Here is a 15,443-nt window from a genome sequence, read left to right on the forward strand (position 1 = left end):
TTTAAGGTTATACTAGGGAGATACACATACACTCTAAATTTCTATTTATTGAGAGTTTAATGAGTGAAATTTGTCTAATATATAAACAGCTCTTACCCTTAAATTGTTAATGTGTTTAACAGAAGCATTCTCCATGTACTTAAAGCTTTACATTTATCTAAATAACCAACATATAACTACCAGTAAATGTTTCCTCACGGGGGTTACATTACTACCTCTTATAAAGCCTGGGTACTTAGCAAGGTAACTAGGTCCTCAGGATCTGTGGTAACTGAAGGTGTCTGCTGACTGTAGCAAACCATTACCAGTTCCTTGGTTATAGGGTTTACAGGGTTACGTACTCTCCTTCTGAAAGAAAAGTTTCTAGTATTCAAACTTCATGGCTCTTGGACGCTCATATTAAGTTTTTTGCTGTAATAAGCATTTTCAGGTTTTGTGTTTGGTACTTGAGTAGCAGTTATGTAATTCTCTATTTCTTAAAATTAGTGTAGTTCAGAGCTTATGTCCTTGGTCAGGTCAGCAGTGAACATGGTGTGGCACGCAGTTGGTTATGTTTACTTTTGGGTAATGTACAAGCCCAACAATATGTTCACAGTAAGAGTTTATTTTCAGATTCAGGTGTTTAATAAACATAAAGAAATCCTTCATCCACAAAAGACGCATTTAATTTCTTACACTCCTAACAATAGGTGCGATAAACAAGGTGAGAAATTTATAATTTAAAAACTTTGAAAATTCCGTAAAACCTGGTTCAAAGTTTTTCTCTTAACACAAACCAATGTTTAAACACCTGAATTTTCTGTTTTAAGTTTGGAATGACCAGTTTAAGCATTTTTAGCCTACGGATGCAGAATAGTCTCTAGTCACTGAACAGATGCAGAATAGTTCTAGTCACTGAACAGTTAGGATTCCTTAGCCTACAGATGCAGAATAGTTCTAGTCACTGAACAGTTAGGGATTCTTTAAAGCGGGAGTGGCTAGTGGGTTATTTGCCGGTTGTCTTTTTCTGCCATTTCTTGTTGGCGAACTGTGTCCTGTGCTGTTTGCTGCATTTTCTCCAGTCTTTCCAAAGTCAGAGATTTTAAGGGTAAAAGCTTGGGTTTACACAGCACCATTGTGGTTACATCTTCCACAGACAACTGCCCTATTAATAAATAAGAAACTAATTAATTTGAGGAAGATAACTGGTGATTTAGATTTGTAACTAGAATGTAAGTACTATCAATAAAACAGTTTGTGTTCCTAGACTGACAAAGCAGTACTCCACAAGCAACATTTCTATACACCCCAGGGTCAGGCAACAAGAGCTGGACATGGCTGCTAGACTCTTCTGTTGCCACAAGATGTAGCTGTGTGGGCCAGATGTTTAATTGGCAGTATACAGGCAACATAAAAATACAGCAAGATGCAAAAAGTAACAAATGCTCAACTTATGAATGGCTACCTTGGTTAGCTTAACTAAGTTTGACTTAGGTTAATTTCCCCAGCTTGGAATCTTGCTTTGAATTAATTCCACTCAACAATTTCACATAGGGTTTGTAGTTATAGGAAGCAGCATTTAATTTTTAGATCGCCCATTACGGAGAAAGTTGGGATGTTTCACGGCTTCCTCATGAATAGTGTGATAGTGTGGAAGTGCACAACAGACGAGGCAGACGCCGCCAGCCTAGTTGCAGATACTTAGCTATGAGCTGGGGCACACGGTCCATCCCCTTGTAAATCTCCAGTAGCCTGTGACCCAGATACTTGGGACGTGTGTGTACACGCGCACACACACGCACGCACGCGCGCGCGCGCACACACACACACACACACACCTTGTTTTGGAAGGACTTCTCGGAACATCGACTTCACTTCTGCCATCTGTAAACTGCTGGGTACAGTGCTTTCGCTCCTTCAATGAGAAATCAGTTACCAACATTAAAATTCTCAAAGACTGGAGATTAACTGAACCACAATTCCTACAGAAAGTGAACTACATTATCTGCATGAATTTCTCATTTGCTTTCTCCTCTTCCCTGAAAATCAGGGGGAGACATTTCATATGTATGATCTTGTCACATTTTTATTCAGTAGTAATTGGAATATCAAGCATTCTAACTTCTCGTTCTAGGAAAATTTTTTTTCCTTTTTAAAAAGAATCAGTTGAGAAAAGACAATTTACAAATAGGTCATCTTGGTTTACTGATTGCTTCTCCCGAGGAGAGATACTACTAACATAATTCCCATCTGAAAAGGGACGCAGAGAGAAATGAGGTAACTGGCCAGCAATTCCTTTTTCAAGAATGTATTTTGAAACGATTTATTTATTTCATGGTCACTGGGATTTTGTCTGCAGGTTTCGCCCCTGTGAGGTGTTGGCGGTACAGAGAGTTGTGAGCTGCCGTGTGGGTGTTGAGGACAGCAGCTCTGGGGGAGCAGCTACTGCGCTCAACCACTGGGACAGCTCTCTAGCCCCTAGCGTTCTTTTTCTTAAAGAGCTTAGTTCTACTTTTCAAGGCCTTTGCTAATAGCAGGAAATACCATAACGCTCAATTCCTGGATGCATAGCTGTAATCTGTAAGAAAGCAATACAGTGGACCAAGAAGCTACAGACTAGATAGAAAAGTATGCTTCCAGCAGTCCTGCTGAGATACCGGGTGATAAAGGTGTCCTCTTATGTTAGTCTGTTAGGGCTACCTAAGCACATACTACTTACCTTGCTCCGAGTGCTATAGCCCAGATTACTGTTCTGCTGTATGCTCTTAAGTATTGTGGATCAAGTAGTAGAATGATGTCTTCCTAAAATGCTTTTCCAGACAATGCCACCCATTTAGTGATGTTTGACCACACTGAGGCAACCTTACTATATGTCTTTCACAATGTTACCACCAAGACTTAGTATTTATAAAGTGGTGCTGCTGGCTTGGTGCCTGCCTTTCCCACCCACTGCAAATTAATTATAGCCAAGTGAAGCTGCTTCTGTTTTTTGTCATTCTTGTTCAACTACTTTGGCATTCCTTGTAAAAGGATACTCTGTATTCTTCAAGCTGGTTATTCTCTCATTCAAATTACTCTGGAATGCCCAGGTTTCCCAAGAAACCTCCATCTGCTCTCAGAACTTCTCTTCAGACTTTTGAGAGGTGATGTAAGAATGGGCCAGGAAAACAACTCGTCATAAACTGAGCATGAGTTAAGTCTACAGTGCAATTACTTTAGAATGCACAGTTCCTAGAACATTTCTTTCTTGTATCTATACCTGGTACCTAATACCACAGCCTTTTTCTTCCACGTTGGGTTGAAGGCTGACAGCACTGCTTCATACCAATGAAACTGACCAAAACCACGGAGCCCCTAACCTTTGCATTAAAAATATTACAGTGAGACACTGCCAGAGCCAGGCAGCGGCAGTAGTGGCGCACTCCTTTAGTCTCAGCACTGGGCAAGCAGAGACAGGTGCATCTGAGTTCGAGGCCAGCCTGGTCTTCAGAGTAAGTGCCAGAGCTGCCAGAGCTACAACAGAAAAACCCTGTCTTGGAAAAACAAATACTGTGCCTGCATCAGGCACAGCTCCGTCATACCACTGAAAAGCATGGGATATCACTGCCTTTGAGAAAAGTAAAGCATAGTAACTATTTTATACACATCACCAAGATGCAACTATTATAATAGGTTAAGTTGTAGCTGTCTATAGAATGAACAACTCTAGCTGTGTAATTAAGTCACTACTCGTTTTTCTTTAGTTTGTACCTCTTACACATCTGAAATACAGCCCAAGGAAAACAGTGAAGCTTGACGTTCATTTCTCTGTTTGACTGAACCACTGTACATGGAAAGGGTGTGGGGCTAAAGGACTGGCAGAGAATGGGTTGGGTCTGGTGTGGGTAAGATCAGTGCCCTCATTTGCTTAGGCAGTTTCTACTTTAGTAGGACTGATTCTTGTGCGAGGCCCCTTAGGCCTTGACAGGAGAGAAACAGGAAGGGAAGGGCTAAAATAAGCAAGGTGGAGATCCGATGGCCAGCGTTGGCCAGGATCCACAGTTTTCATAGCTGCCCTGGAAGTCTAGAATAGGACAGGACATTCATTTCTTTTTCTCCTAGCAGTCTGCTATTAGCCAAACAAAAGTTTTTAGGGTGTAGTGTTTTCTATGGAGTTGTGGCTACTCTAAATATATTATCAATGTAGGTGAGGTATGTATAAAACCAGAAACAGATGGATCAAAAGAGAAATATTTGCAAACAACTATTACTGAAATGTGTACTGGAAAACTGCCGTGACGATGAGGGCCTACCGTGCGCCAGGTGAATGTTCATTGGTGAACGAATAAGAATCGGTTGCCTTTTGGACTCTACAGCCAGAGATAAGGGAAGAGAAACAACACAAGGAAGTCAAATGCTGCAGATACAAGTTTAAACCGAGAAATGCTGGAAGAGGGTAATCCAGCTGTTAGAAAATCATGGTGGTGCCGTAGGGCGGCCCTAAGCAAAGCTTTAGTGTGTGGGTCTATGTGCCTTGTCTTGGGATTGTAGACAAGCCAAAAGCCTGTTAATTCTACAGTGAGAAGGTTTAGGGAAATGAGCAGCCTGATTCAACTCTTTTAACGTAGCTGCTTTGCTGTCTCTACTAAAACCAAATGTTCTACTTCAGTAGAAGTACAAAAAGAGTGCTTGAGAATAGGGATGCCCATTCGGCAATGCATTAACGATGAAACTGATTAGAAAATGCTAAGCAACACTGACCCACTGATTAACCAGCTGGCCAAGAGTTAAAAGTATTGGTTATGCATTGATTAGAATATTATTTTAGAATGAAAAAGTTATCTAGATTGTGATGATTATTAAGAGAGAAATATTAAGATACAGGACTAAACTTACTGTGCTGCAACCCAAAATTTTAATACTCAACTAAATGCAATGTCACTAGACCATAGTTTGAAGCTCTTAGGGTGATCTTTTTAGAGTTTGTAATCTTCAGAGAATGTAGTTCTGATTGGGTAGCACAGCTCAAAATCCTGTAAACTACCATAGCACTGGATTGTCTAAAGTGAATGTAAGAGAATGCAAAAGAAGACAAACCTTTGCCATAAGATATTTTATGGCTTTTGCAGTGTTGAAGACTTGTCTAAGAAAGACAGCTTTGAAAGTCAATACTGTATGTGGACAAATTGGAAGTTCTTGGAGTATAAGATCACTGAAAAATGCATATTGTTAAACTCTTACCTGCAGAGCCTTAGTATTTTGGAGAAACTAGAATTCTCAGTTTGCACATTTTTAAATTGACATACATTCTTCATTTTAATAATTATAAAGGGGATGATTTCCATACACTTTAACATGAAGTTTTAAAATATTCAATGTAAACACAGCAATTTGGTAGCTAACCTCTCAATAAAAAATGAAGTTCTTTCTTAGAAATTTTATATTATTCATACCTAGACCTCTTTATTTCTGTCACAATTTTAATGTAATGTACAATTTTCATGCTTGATATTTGATCATATAATCATATCTGGCTATAAAATTTATAAATTTAAATTATAAATTTAAAATATTTACCATGTATCTGTTACTAAGGAGACCTTTCTCAGTAAGTTCATGTATGCATGACTGAGAATTTATTTGGATTGCCACAGTCTGGTTTTTCATTTATACATGCATAAGTACTATGAACATACTGGAAATTTTTTTTGTTCAAGTTTTGAACATTATATATTTAAAAGTAATAGTGATCTATCATGAATAAGAACTTTTAAAGATTTTATTTTATGGCATTGATGTTTTGCTTGCATGTGTGTGAGGTTGCCAGATTGGAATTGGAATTGCAGATAGTTGTGACATGCTGTGTCCCATGCTGGGAATTGAGCCAGGTCCTCTGGACGAGCAACTGATGCTCTTGGCCACTGAGTTGTCTCTCCAGGCCCATTCATAAGTAGTTTAATGAACTGACCAGTAAATCAGGACTTACCATTACCACGTTAGACAAGGGCTGTACCGTGCAGCTGCACTGTTAGTGCAGTTATGTGTCCTTCTGTAGCTGTGGAGGCTCAGCCTCCTTAATCCCAAGTCCTCAGTCTTATTAAGAGCTTTATTTGCTTATTGTCTCTGGCACCTAAGAGACTTCTGCTCCTAGAAGCATTGAATCACAGTCAAATTCTACATTGAATAGAAAATGCCCCCTTTGGTGAGGTGACTATGAAGGGAGGGTATGTGAAGTGACACTGAAGACACATTTCTAAGGTGATCCAGATCAGAGACTGACCGTGGAAGTTAACAGTCGGCACGTTTGTGGTTCTTAGCCTTGTTACCTCCACTCTGTCCTGATTGTCTTCAGGTGTCTTGACAAATATATGCACCCTGGCTTCCATACTCTGAGTTGTACAATAATCACATTATGCTGCCTTTAGACATGTTAATAGATTACCTGAGGGAATTTTATAGTTCTGAAACTTGAGGTAGCCTGGGAAGGAAAGAAGTTAGATTTTTCTTTCTAACACCAAGACTCTGTTGGACTTCAATATACTCAGGTATGTAATGCATCTGTAGCAGAACTGACAAATGTGTTATTTGCCAAACTTAGTTCATCTTGGACTGTTTCAGAATGCTTATATGGTACAGTGTTTACTGTAACATACTAGATGCATGAGTGATAAGACACAACACCATTACTTATAAAGCCAATTCAGAATCACATTTTTCTGAATAATAAAGAACAAGCCAAGATGGTTTACTGCCTTGCCTTAGTGAGATTCATATTGTACCATTCTATACAGCACTCCCTTTGGGTGGTAAGAAAATGAACAAAGATGACTAAAAAAAATGCTAAAATAACTGGATTATGCAGGCATTGATTAAAATTTGGAAGGAATAGTAAAGCCCATGTGTAGTGGTTTGAATGGGATTGGCCTCATAGTGTAACAGTTTTGAATACTTAGTCACCAGGGGATGGCGCTATTTGAAGGGATTAGGAGGTGTGGCCTTTTTGGAGGAAGTGTGTCACTGTGGGGTGGGATTTGATTTTTCAAAAGCCCGTGTGAGGACCAGAATCTCTTGGCCAGCAGACACAGACGTAGCTCCCAGCCACTTCAGAGCCACCTCTGCCTGCGCGCCGCCATGCTTCCCACCATAATGATAATGGACTGAACTAACGGGTCCTCAGTTAAATGCTCTCTTTTATGCTTTTTCAAAGTTCTTTTTTGCTTTGGTCATGGTGTCTCTTCACAGCAATACAACAGTGACTTAGGACAGCACACTTGAGGTTTCGGCTCATTAAGTAGGTTAAGTCTAATTTGAAGGCACAGTGATGGAGGTAGAGTCCGTTGCACATCAGCGTGAATGATAGAGGTGCACTGAATTACTCAAGGGCCTGGAAAATGGTGGGTGGTGGGATCAGTGCTAAAAGATAAGTGTACACAGCAGTTAAGAGCGCAACTTGTCTTCTTTTAAAGCACAGTGATTAGATTTTTGCTTATTTTGTATGTGTGCAGGTGCACATATGCCATAGCAATGCATGGAAAATAAGGAATTCACATCACACCAATCTCTAGCACATAAGGGCTCACTGAATATTCGCAGTCCTTAAGTACGGTACCACTGTAATGATGCCACACAACTAGATTCTCAGGAAGAATGTCTGATAACAGTTATGGGGCTTATTATTATTATTATTTTTTTTTTTGGTTCTCTTTTTCGGAGCTGGGGATCGAACCCAGGGCCTTGCGCTTCCTAGGCAAGCGCTCTACCACTGAGCTAAATCCCCAACCCTGGGGCTTATTACTTTTAATGGATAAAAACAAACCAACCAGCACAGAGGGACAGTTGAGAATTACTCATTCATTGCCCCATCCACTATCCAGACCAGAACCTACTTGGCTTCTGAGATCAGACCTCTGCACAGTGCCATGTCTACAGACTCCCACCATCCTATCCAGAGCCGTACCCTCATAGTAATAATCTCCAATGCAGGTTAGTCTAGTGTATCTAGCTGGGCAGCTGGAGCAGGCCTTTAATCCAAAGGCAGAGGCAGCCAGGTCTCTGAGTTTTAGGCCAACCTAGTCTACAGATTAAGTTTCAGGCCAGTCAGGAACACTGTCTTAGAAAAACGCTCCTCCACCTCCAATCAATCAATCAATCAATCAATCAATCAATCAATCAATGCATCTACCTACCTACCTATCTTAGCTTCAAAATGTCAAGCTGTATTAATCTAGACGTTTGAACTGTGTGTAAATGTTACCTCAGAATGGAACTTTAGAATTGAGTTACTTTAGGTGTAGCCAGAGTAAAACCAGAATTACCCGTCTCCCATTAACCCTAAAATATATATATTGCAAAATGTAAAAGACTAGAAGAAAAACGTGACCATGTCTAAGAAGAAAAAGGATCCGTCATACTCCATTACCTGGCCCTCTTCTCAGGTCTGTTACCTGGGCAAATAGCTTGGAGGTCCTCTAGAAAAACACAAACGTCCACTGTGTTAGAGAGACGAGCGAAAAGAGCTCACAATGAGTGAACCCAATGAAGGCTGGAGTGCACCTCTTCACAATCGATTGGAATGGGCAGCAGCTCTGATGTGACTGACTGCGGTTAGAGAGGGAGTGAAAAATGAGCCCGAAGGAAGTCTCAGGGATGCGCACATGTTTAAAAAGGAGCATGGAACACAAAGAAAGTAAAGCATACTTTTTTTTATCTCATTAGCAGCAGCCCCAGATGATATATATAGCACACAGTGTTCTTTCTTAGTTTGTAAGTTGAGTATTCTAATTGACATAATTGACACCACCCTGAAAACAGCACAGGATGACAGGTTGTTTCTTGGCCATGGGTTTTATTTACAGCTATAATTTTCAGTGCTGCTGACCAACTCAGGGTCTTGTTACGCTAAGCAACTGCTCTACTATGGAGCCTCAGCCTTAGTATTATGTTTTAAAAGAATGTGCCGTGGGAGCTGTCACATTAAGCAGATATGAAATATGTTAAATAGATAATCCGGGCTCTAGGCTTTAGTTCATATCTTTGTCTAGCTATCTTGAAAATGCAAGCTGTGGTTAAAAGTGATAGATAGAAAGGCGACTGTCGCTAAATCCTAGCTCCAGTTACATGCATGACAGGGCTTGGCTCTGTTTTTAAGACTGTTCTAGCTCACAGGAGTGTGTGACTGTGTTATGTCTTTTCTCAGTACTCTGTGCCCAATACTCTTAACTTGTTTTCTGGTCTTCACCGACCCTCCGTTCCCCTCGTATTAAATACACTCATCAGCATATCCTGACCACATCTCCTACGTCTGCAACGGAACGCTTCACGGTAGTTTAGGAGTCCACATGTTTTCAACAATGCTATGACAACAAAGCAATTGCATGATCTGAGTCACACAAGCTTGCGCTGTGCTTTTTCCTCTAGTAATCTACTTACATTTATATTTTAGTGTGATACAGACTGTCCCTAGGGCTAATTAGCTAGCTGGTTCGCTCGGTTTCATGTTCCTCCTTTAAATGATTCTGAAGTTATACTGATGGTAACTGTGCGACCCTGAGTACATCTGCAGCCTGATTTCCTCATGGACATTATCTATACAGAATTGTAAGCGTCAAGTAAAGAGTAGACACCAGAAACGTCTAGAGATCAGTATGGTTTACGATCCTAAGTCAAATCTTTACGTCACGAGGGACTTGCAATTAAGGGATTTTCTAAGTCCAAGATTTTTGAATCTTTATAGACACCATATCCTATAATATGGCACGATCTGTTTAAACATGAATTAACACTTTTTATAAACTTATTTAAATTTAAAGCAGCATGCACTGCCGAATACTTAAATGTTTTCAAATGAAGCAAATATACACCATAGTATCTGTATAACTCAAGGTTGAAATCATGTCGAAGGTTTTAAGTGATCAGCGAAGAGCAGAGACCTACGCAGACTAATGATGGGAGCAGGAGTCTTGAACGCTAAAAATACATCTTGAATTTTTGGTAGAGATGACAAGTGACTTGATTCTTACCAAGAGAAGTAAAAGAAGTACTTTAAAGCATTCTGATTGTCTTTACACAAAGTCCTAGTGTTTTTATGTAAGAAATATAGACATCATAAAGCTACAATCCTATAGACCCAAACTAGTTTAGTTTTTTCTTTTTTTTTTTTTTTTTTTGGTTCTTTTTTTCGGAGCTGGGGACCGAACCCAGGGCCTTGCGCTTCCTAGGTAAGCGCTCTACCACTGAGCTAAAGCCCCAGCCCCTTAGTTTTTTCTTATGGTCTGCTGGACATTTAAAAAGTTTTCGAACCAATTTTGGAAACCTACAGGTTTGACATAAAATCCAAATTTTGCTATACCTGGCAGTATTTGCTGACCATGTGCTCTCACATTCCCAGTCTTCCTATCCCACTGCTCCCATCCTCTCCTCAGCTCAGCCATTGTATGTGACACTGACCTGTAGTAAAGTATAGAGACAGTGCGATACACGCCAAATTGTCCGACTGCACCCAGTGCACACCGACCGATCCTTTTTTTGAGACAGGATCTGGGTGCAGCTGCTTAGGTTGATCTGGGACTCCTGGGCCCCAGGAATCTTCCCTGCTGCATCCTCAGCAGGAACTGGTTCTACTGGTGCAAACCACTGGATCTGGCCTGCTAGGCACTGAAAGTTAAATCCCAGAGGCTGAAACACCACAAAGAATTCTATAATATAAAGGGTATTTGTTGCAAGGGCTTTTAAGTAAACTCTTTTGCGAATATTAAGCCAGCTCCTCTAGAGTAAATTCAGTTTCGTGAGGTGCGGTTTCAAGTGAACATGGCATAGAATTGTGGGAATAACAACAAAAATTTTGTTTTATTCAAAAGTTGAAGTTGAATCATAGATGAATTTTCAAAAACATAGATTTTGGAGGAATAGGAGCTAGGACAGTACAAGGGATTACACTTAGAGCCTTGTGTACACTAACCAAGCATTCGCTGCTGAGCCACACCCTTAGTTCCCTAGTCTCTGTCCAAGCTAATAAGAAAAGGGGGAGAGAAAGTCCAGAAAGAACGTTTTCCCCGGCATGTACAGTAGTAACACCCAGTTTTACTCCAGCAATTGCCCATATGCTAGCAGAGTATGGACTGATAACATTCATGTGGAGAAGCCAACTGACATCAGATATCAGGCAGTTGGAGACATAATAGATTCTATTCTGCATTGCTAGCTGTCATCTGCTAGTATAATTGTGTTGCAACATGCTCAATTTGGTTAATTAACTCAGACTCATGTTAATAAAATGTGTGGTGTCTAGTTTCTGAAATGCGCCCAAGCCCCAGAACAGGCATTGTTGATGGAGATCTGGAAGATGCCGTAGTAATACTAACGTTACATTCATATTCATCTCATGTGAAATACTGCTCTCTCTAATAACTCGTTTCACAACTTGGTTCTGTGACAGTCTTAAAAATACTAACCAATAGCCGTTGTGAAAAGTTAATTAGTGGCTGAGATAATTGGCTAGCTATTTCCATAGTATATAAGGAAAGAACTATTTTGATAGTTTACATTGTTTTCCAAAGCCCAGTCCTCAAATCTCAGAATTTCTGCATTAAAAACCTTGTGTCATCATTAAAAAATATACATTTTTTCCTAAAGTCCGCCAGAATCACTGTATTACAATCTTTTTATATGTTTGACATTGAACTTGGAGATCTCTCTCCACACACACACACACACACACACACTCATTAAATTTCTAAATATTTTAATGCCCAATGTGCCCAAATTATACATTGCTATAGAAGTTTAGAACAACAATGATACTCTGACCACATTCTGTATGCCATGAGGCAAGCTGAAGTACTTTGCGTTCTGTTAAATTTAGTTTTAAACAGCCATAGACACTTAGCTAGTGAATGGGCATCTTCCTAACTCCAGGTCTGATTCTAAAACCTAGTCTTAACTACTATGTTATTTAGCCTTCCTGAATTCAGTATTAAGTTGAAATTGTTTCACAATCATATAGGAGCACACTTCCTCCTACACAAAGAATGCAGCTATTGGAACATGTTATTTTAACTTTCAGTATGACTGCTAACAGCATTCTATGCTAACCTAAGAAATCTCCTTTTAACTTTCAAGAAGAAAAGTGAGTGTGGAGCAGGAGGACCACGGGAGCTCTGCATTCTTGGGAGGGTTCCTCTTGTCATTATAAACCAAATCCCACAGTTCTCTCCACTGGGCAGAGCATGCTCCTAATGAGATGTTAAGTTTAAGCTTGGTTTTTAATAGGCAGTCCTTACTACCAGAAAGCTATTACAGAAACAACAGGACCAATGAGATCTTGCAGAAGAATTTCAAGGAGAAAATACCATTGCCTAGACTGGATTGTGGCCAGAGGGACAATAGTTACCTGGGTATCTGCTGAGATAACATCAAGATTCACATATTTGAATTACAGAGCTATACATCTTTCAACAGCAGTCTGCAGGGTGCCAGGACTTGAAACTCAAGAAACTATGCTGACATCAGCATACTTTACTGTAGATTTCATTGCATCAGCATAGGCAAAGTAGCCACATTTATCAAAGGGAGACAGTCTATATTGACAGCCTAGGGCACTTTAAATACTCTATACACACAGGCAAATTAAATGCCAAACTCTCAGCTTGACAATGGGATGGACTTTACTAGTAACACGAGGCAAAGGTATATGTAGTTGCATTTGAGAACCTAACTGGAAAAAGTTACACAGTTATGCACAAAAAAAAAAAAAAAGAATTAAAATTAATCAGGCCTCAAGTCTAACTTCTAATTGGTATGAAATAAAAAAAAGGGATCCCTTTTCAACAATACCTCTGGATTTCTTTGACTTTGTTAAAATGTCAGTGTCACAGAGAGGAAGATCGGGACAGCTATAAAATTCTGAAGTGGCAATGCCCATGTACAATACAAAACTTCTGAAGTATTTTGATTTGTATAGTCTCTGTATTTTATGTTACAAAATTGCTACTTTTCTTGGTTGTAATAATACTGTATTTTACTAATTTAAGATTTTCAAAATCTTAAATTAACGTTAGGGGGTCTAACTGCAGATCAATATATTATTTCTAAATAGTACTAAAGTAGGAATGTGAAGAGGAAAGAGGTGTATATATATCAGAATCTGAATAAGTATCCAACATAGGTAAATAGGTCTAAGGCTGTAAGTGCTCCCCGCCCTCCTGTTTTGAGATAGGATTTCACTCTGCATCCCTGTAGCTTTGAACATGAGATTCTCTTGTTTCAGCCCCTAAGTGCATCACACCATCACACCTGGCTTTTTTAGCTTTGTAATGTGTGCACGTTTTCTCTCTCTCTCTCTCTCTCTCTCTCTCTCTCTCTCTCTCTCTCTCTCACACACACACACACACACACACACACACACACACACACACACACACAGTCGGGAGGGTAATTATGTTGTAAAGACTTCAGAGGTCGACCCTAAGAAGCACTGAGTGCCAGGGACCATGCTCAATTCTGCTACTGAAGGACACTGCTAATAATTTAACCCTTTAGGAGAGCACTATTATGTGCGGAGCAGGTGAATCCCACACGGATCACGTTGTTCAGGCATAACACAGTCAACACAGCAAAAGGTCCTCAAGCAGCTGACCCATGAGATAGTGAGAAGGGTAAGGTTTCCTGTTGGAGAGATTGCGGTACACATCTCCAAGGATAACAGAATAACTGACACAAGTCACAAAAGGTGACAGCCGACTTCAACGATTAACCTCAGCAGAAACAAGACTACTTCATTGTTTGCTGGAACACTGGTGGAGAAGGCAGATTCGCACTTTTTCGATTGGTTAGGCAGAAGCATATTTTAATTTACCTGAAAATTGTTATCTTTTTCTTGCAGCTTTAGGAATCTGATCTGTAGTTATCAGAACGGTTGACTTCTTGACTCAAAATGCCCACAGAAGGAACTACAAGAGACAATATCTTGGAGACACATAAAGCATTTTAAGTATTTTTAAATGTTCTTTAAAAGGATGGTCACAATCGTAGACACCCAGGACTAACTACTACAATACACCCTAACCCAGAACTCTAGTGAAAGCTTACAAAGTGCCCAGAATGGGAAGAAAAATCAGAAGATGAGGGCTGGCTCAGGGAAGTCATCTTTTTCTTTGATAGTTGGGGTGGAAACTGGTTCCTTTTGGTTCCCGAAATCTAGAGTTTCTAAAGGACAGGAGGTGAAAGGACCATACTCTAGAGGAACTCGCGGAGGTGTGTCGCGTGTCCCACAGTGCAGACCTAGGGTCTGCGGGTCCTCTGGTCTGGCCGGGGTGTGGGTCAGGCAGCCTCGCCCTACAGGGAACCTCAGAGGGGCGGAGGGAAGGCTGGCCACCGCCCCACCAGCCGGAAAGGAAACCTTCTGCCAGCGGAAGCGGCCCTGGGCCTTAGCTAGTAGTCTTCTCCGAGCTCCCTCCCTGCTGTTCATCCGGCCTGGCCGGCCCCGTGGTAAGGCGTCGGGAGCACTTACCTCACTCTTCAACTCTGGAAGAGGAGGTATCCCCTGGGGCGCAGGCTGGGGCGACTACTCCCACCTCCTGGCCATGACCCTACTAGGAAGTGCCAAGCGTAACTTCCGGCGCGAGGGAGTTTTGAAGCTCTAAACTGTAGTTCTAGGTAAGTGATCAGGCGGCTCAGTGAAGAGCCTGAAAAACCAAACCTGCAGTTCCTGGGCGCGAATTAACTCGTCCAGTGTGGACTATCTGTGCACATCTTGCGTAAGTATACTTACAGGTGCAGCCCTTTCCAGATGGCTCTGCTGTTGCCTGGGGCAACGGAGGGGACCGAATGCAGGAAAAGTATACGTCAAACGGGTGACAGGAAACGCCTCCTGCCATTATCAATTATGGCTGCCTGGGCTTCAACCGTAACTTCCGACTGGGAGTTGTTTCTCTACCCGGCTGGAGGCTTTCTCTGTGGCGGAGCTAGCCAGCGGCGCCCAGTGGGCGGGAGACCGCGCGCGGCCGCGGAGGAAAGGAAAAGGGCGGGGACAGGGAAGCTGGCACCAATGTCTCGCTCTGATTGGGCGACTCCATTTGCCATGGCTCCGCCCATTCCCTCCTCCCTAGCGAATGCCCAGGCTTGTTCAAGAGGGTCGGGGCGGGGCGATTGGAGCCAGAGTGTGTGGAGGGGCGGGGCGAGTGGGGGAGGGGCGGGGGGGCGGTGGCAGGGGAGCGTCGCTCGGGGAGCGGAGGACGAGGAGGAGGAAGGAGGTGAGCGGGGATGGTGGAGTCGGGGCTCCGGACGGCAGCCTGGGGCGGGAGCAGCACAGGGGCGCCCGTGGGCCAGTCCTCTGCCTTCCTGCCTGTCCGGGGACCTGGCCAGCCGTCGGTAAGGGGAGGCCCACAGGTCCTGACAGGCGCGAGCCGCGGGGGCCGGGGCGAGGCCTGAGGGGTCGGGGCCCTGGGAGGCGCCGCGGCTGCTTTCCGGGGTGCCACGGCCCGGGGCTC

General features: G+C 42.0%; 2 protein-coding genes across 10 annotated transcripts in view; one reads left to right on the forward strand and one right to left on the reverse strand.

The window, feature by feature from the left end:
- Positions 1–584: 584 nt before the first annotated feature.
- Bbip1 (BBSome interacting protein 1) lies at positions 585–14,536 on the reverse strand. Of its 6 annotated transcripts, none has more exons than NM_001401715.1 (4): positions 14,465–14,536; positions 13,811–13,904; positions 1,818–1,894; positions 585–1,144 (listed from the first exon to the last, which is right to left on the reverse strand). In NM_001401715.1, exons 3-4 carry the CDS (start codon positions 1,861–1,863, stop codon positions 978–980), a joined length of 213 nt encoding a protein of 70 aa, NP_001388644.1. In that variant the 5' UTR covers positions 1,864–1,894; positions 13,811–13,904; positions 14,465–14,536; the 3' UTR covers positions 585–977. The 6 variants fall into 6 exon arrangements, with proteins under 6 accessions (NP_001388644.1, XP_038957370.1, XP_038957371.1 ...); XM_039101442.2 differs by lacking the exon at positions 14,465–14,536 and adding an exon at positions 4,272–4,328 and having other exon boundaries at positions 13,811–13,920; XM_039101443.2 differs by lacking the exon at positions 14,465–14,536 and adding an exon at positions 8,403–8,556 and having other exon boundaries at positions 13,811–13,920.
- The window catches only part of Shoc2 (SHOC2 leucine-rich repeat scaffold protein), an 88,554-nt gene continuing 87,581 nt past the window's right edge, over positions 14,471–15,443 (forward strand). The window contains exon 1 of one of the 4 annotated variants that reach the window (XM_039080784.2): positions 14,471–14,610. The gene's annotated coding sequence lies outside the window, so the exon portion shown is untranslated. Of the gene's footprint in view, positions 14,712–15,122; positions 15,325–15,443 lie in introns of those variants that run through there. The other 3 variants (XM_039080785.2, XM_039080788.2, XM_039080777.2) reach the window with 3 other exon arrangements.

Source organism: Rattus norvegicus, chromosome 1, assembly GCF_036323735.1.
Source record: "Rattus norvegicus strain BN/NHsdMcwi chromosome 1, GRCr8, whole genome shotgun sequence".
Classification (NCBI taxonomy): Eukaryota; Metazoa; Chordata; class Mammalia; order Rodentia; family Muridae; genus Rattus; species Rattus norvegicus.

Bases quoted from the DNA above. Each gene is read 5' to 3' on its own strand.
- Bbip1 (NM_001401715.1), bottom strand. From the start codon at position 1,863: ATGGCAGAAGTGAAGTCGATGTTCCGAGAAGTCCTTCCAAAACAAG. The intron at 1,145-1,817 runs GTGTGTGTGTGT...ATTTATTAATAG, and splicing joins AGAAGTCCTTCCAAAACAAG to GGCAGTTGTCTGTGGAAGAT.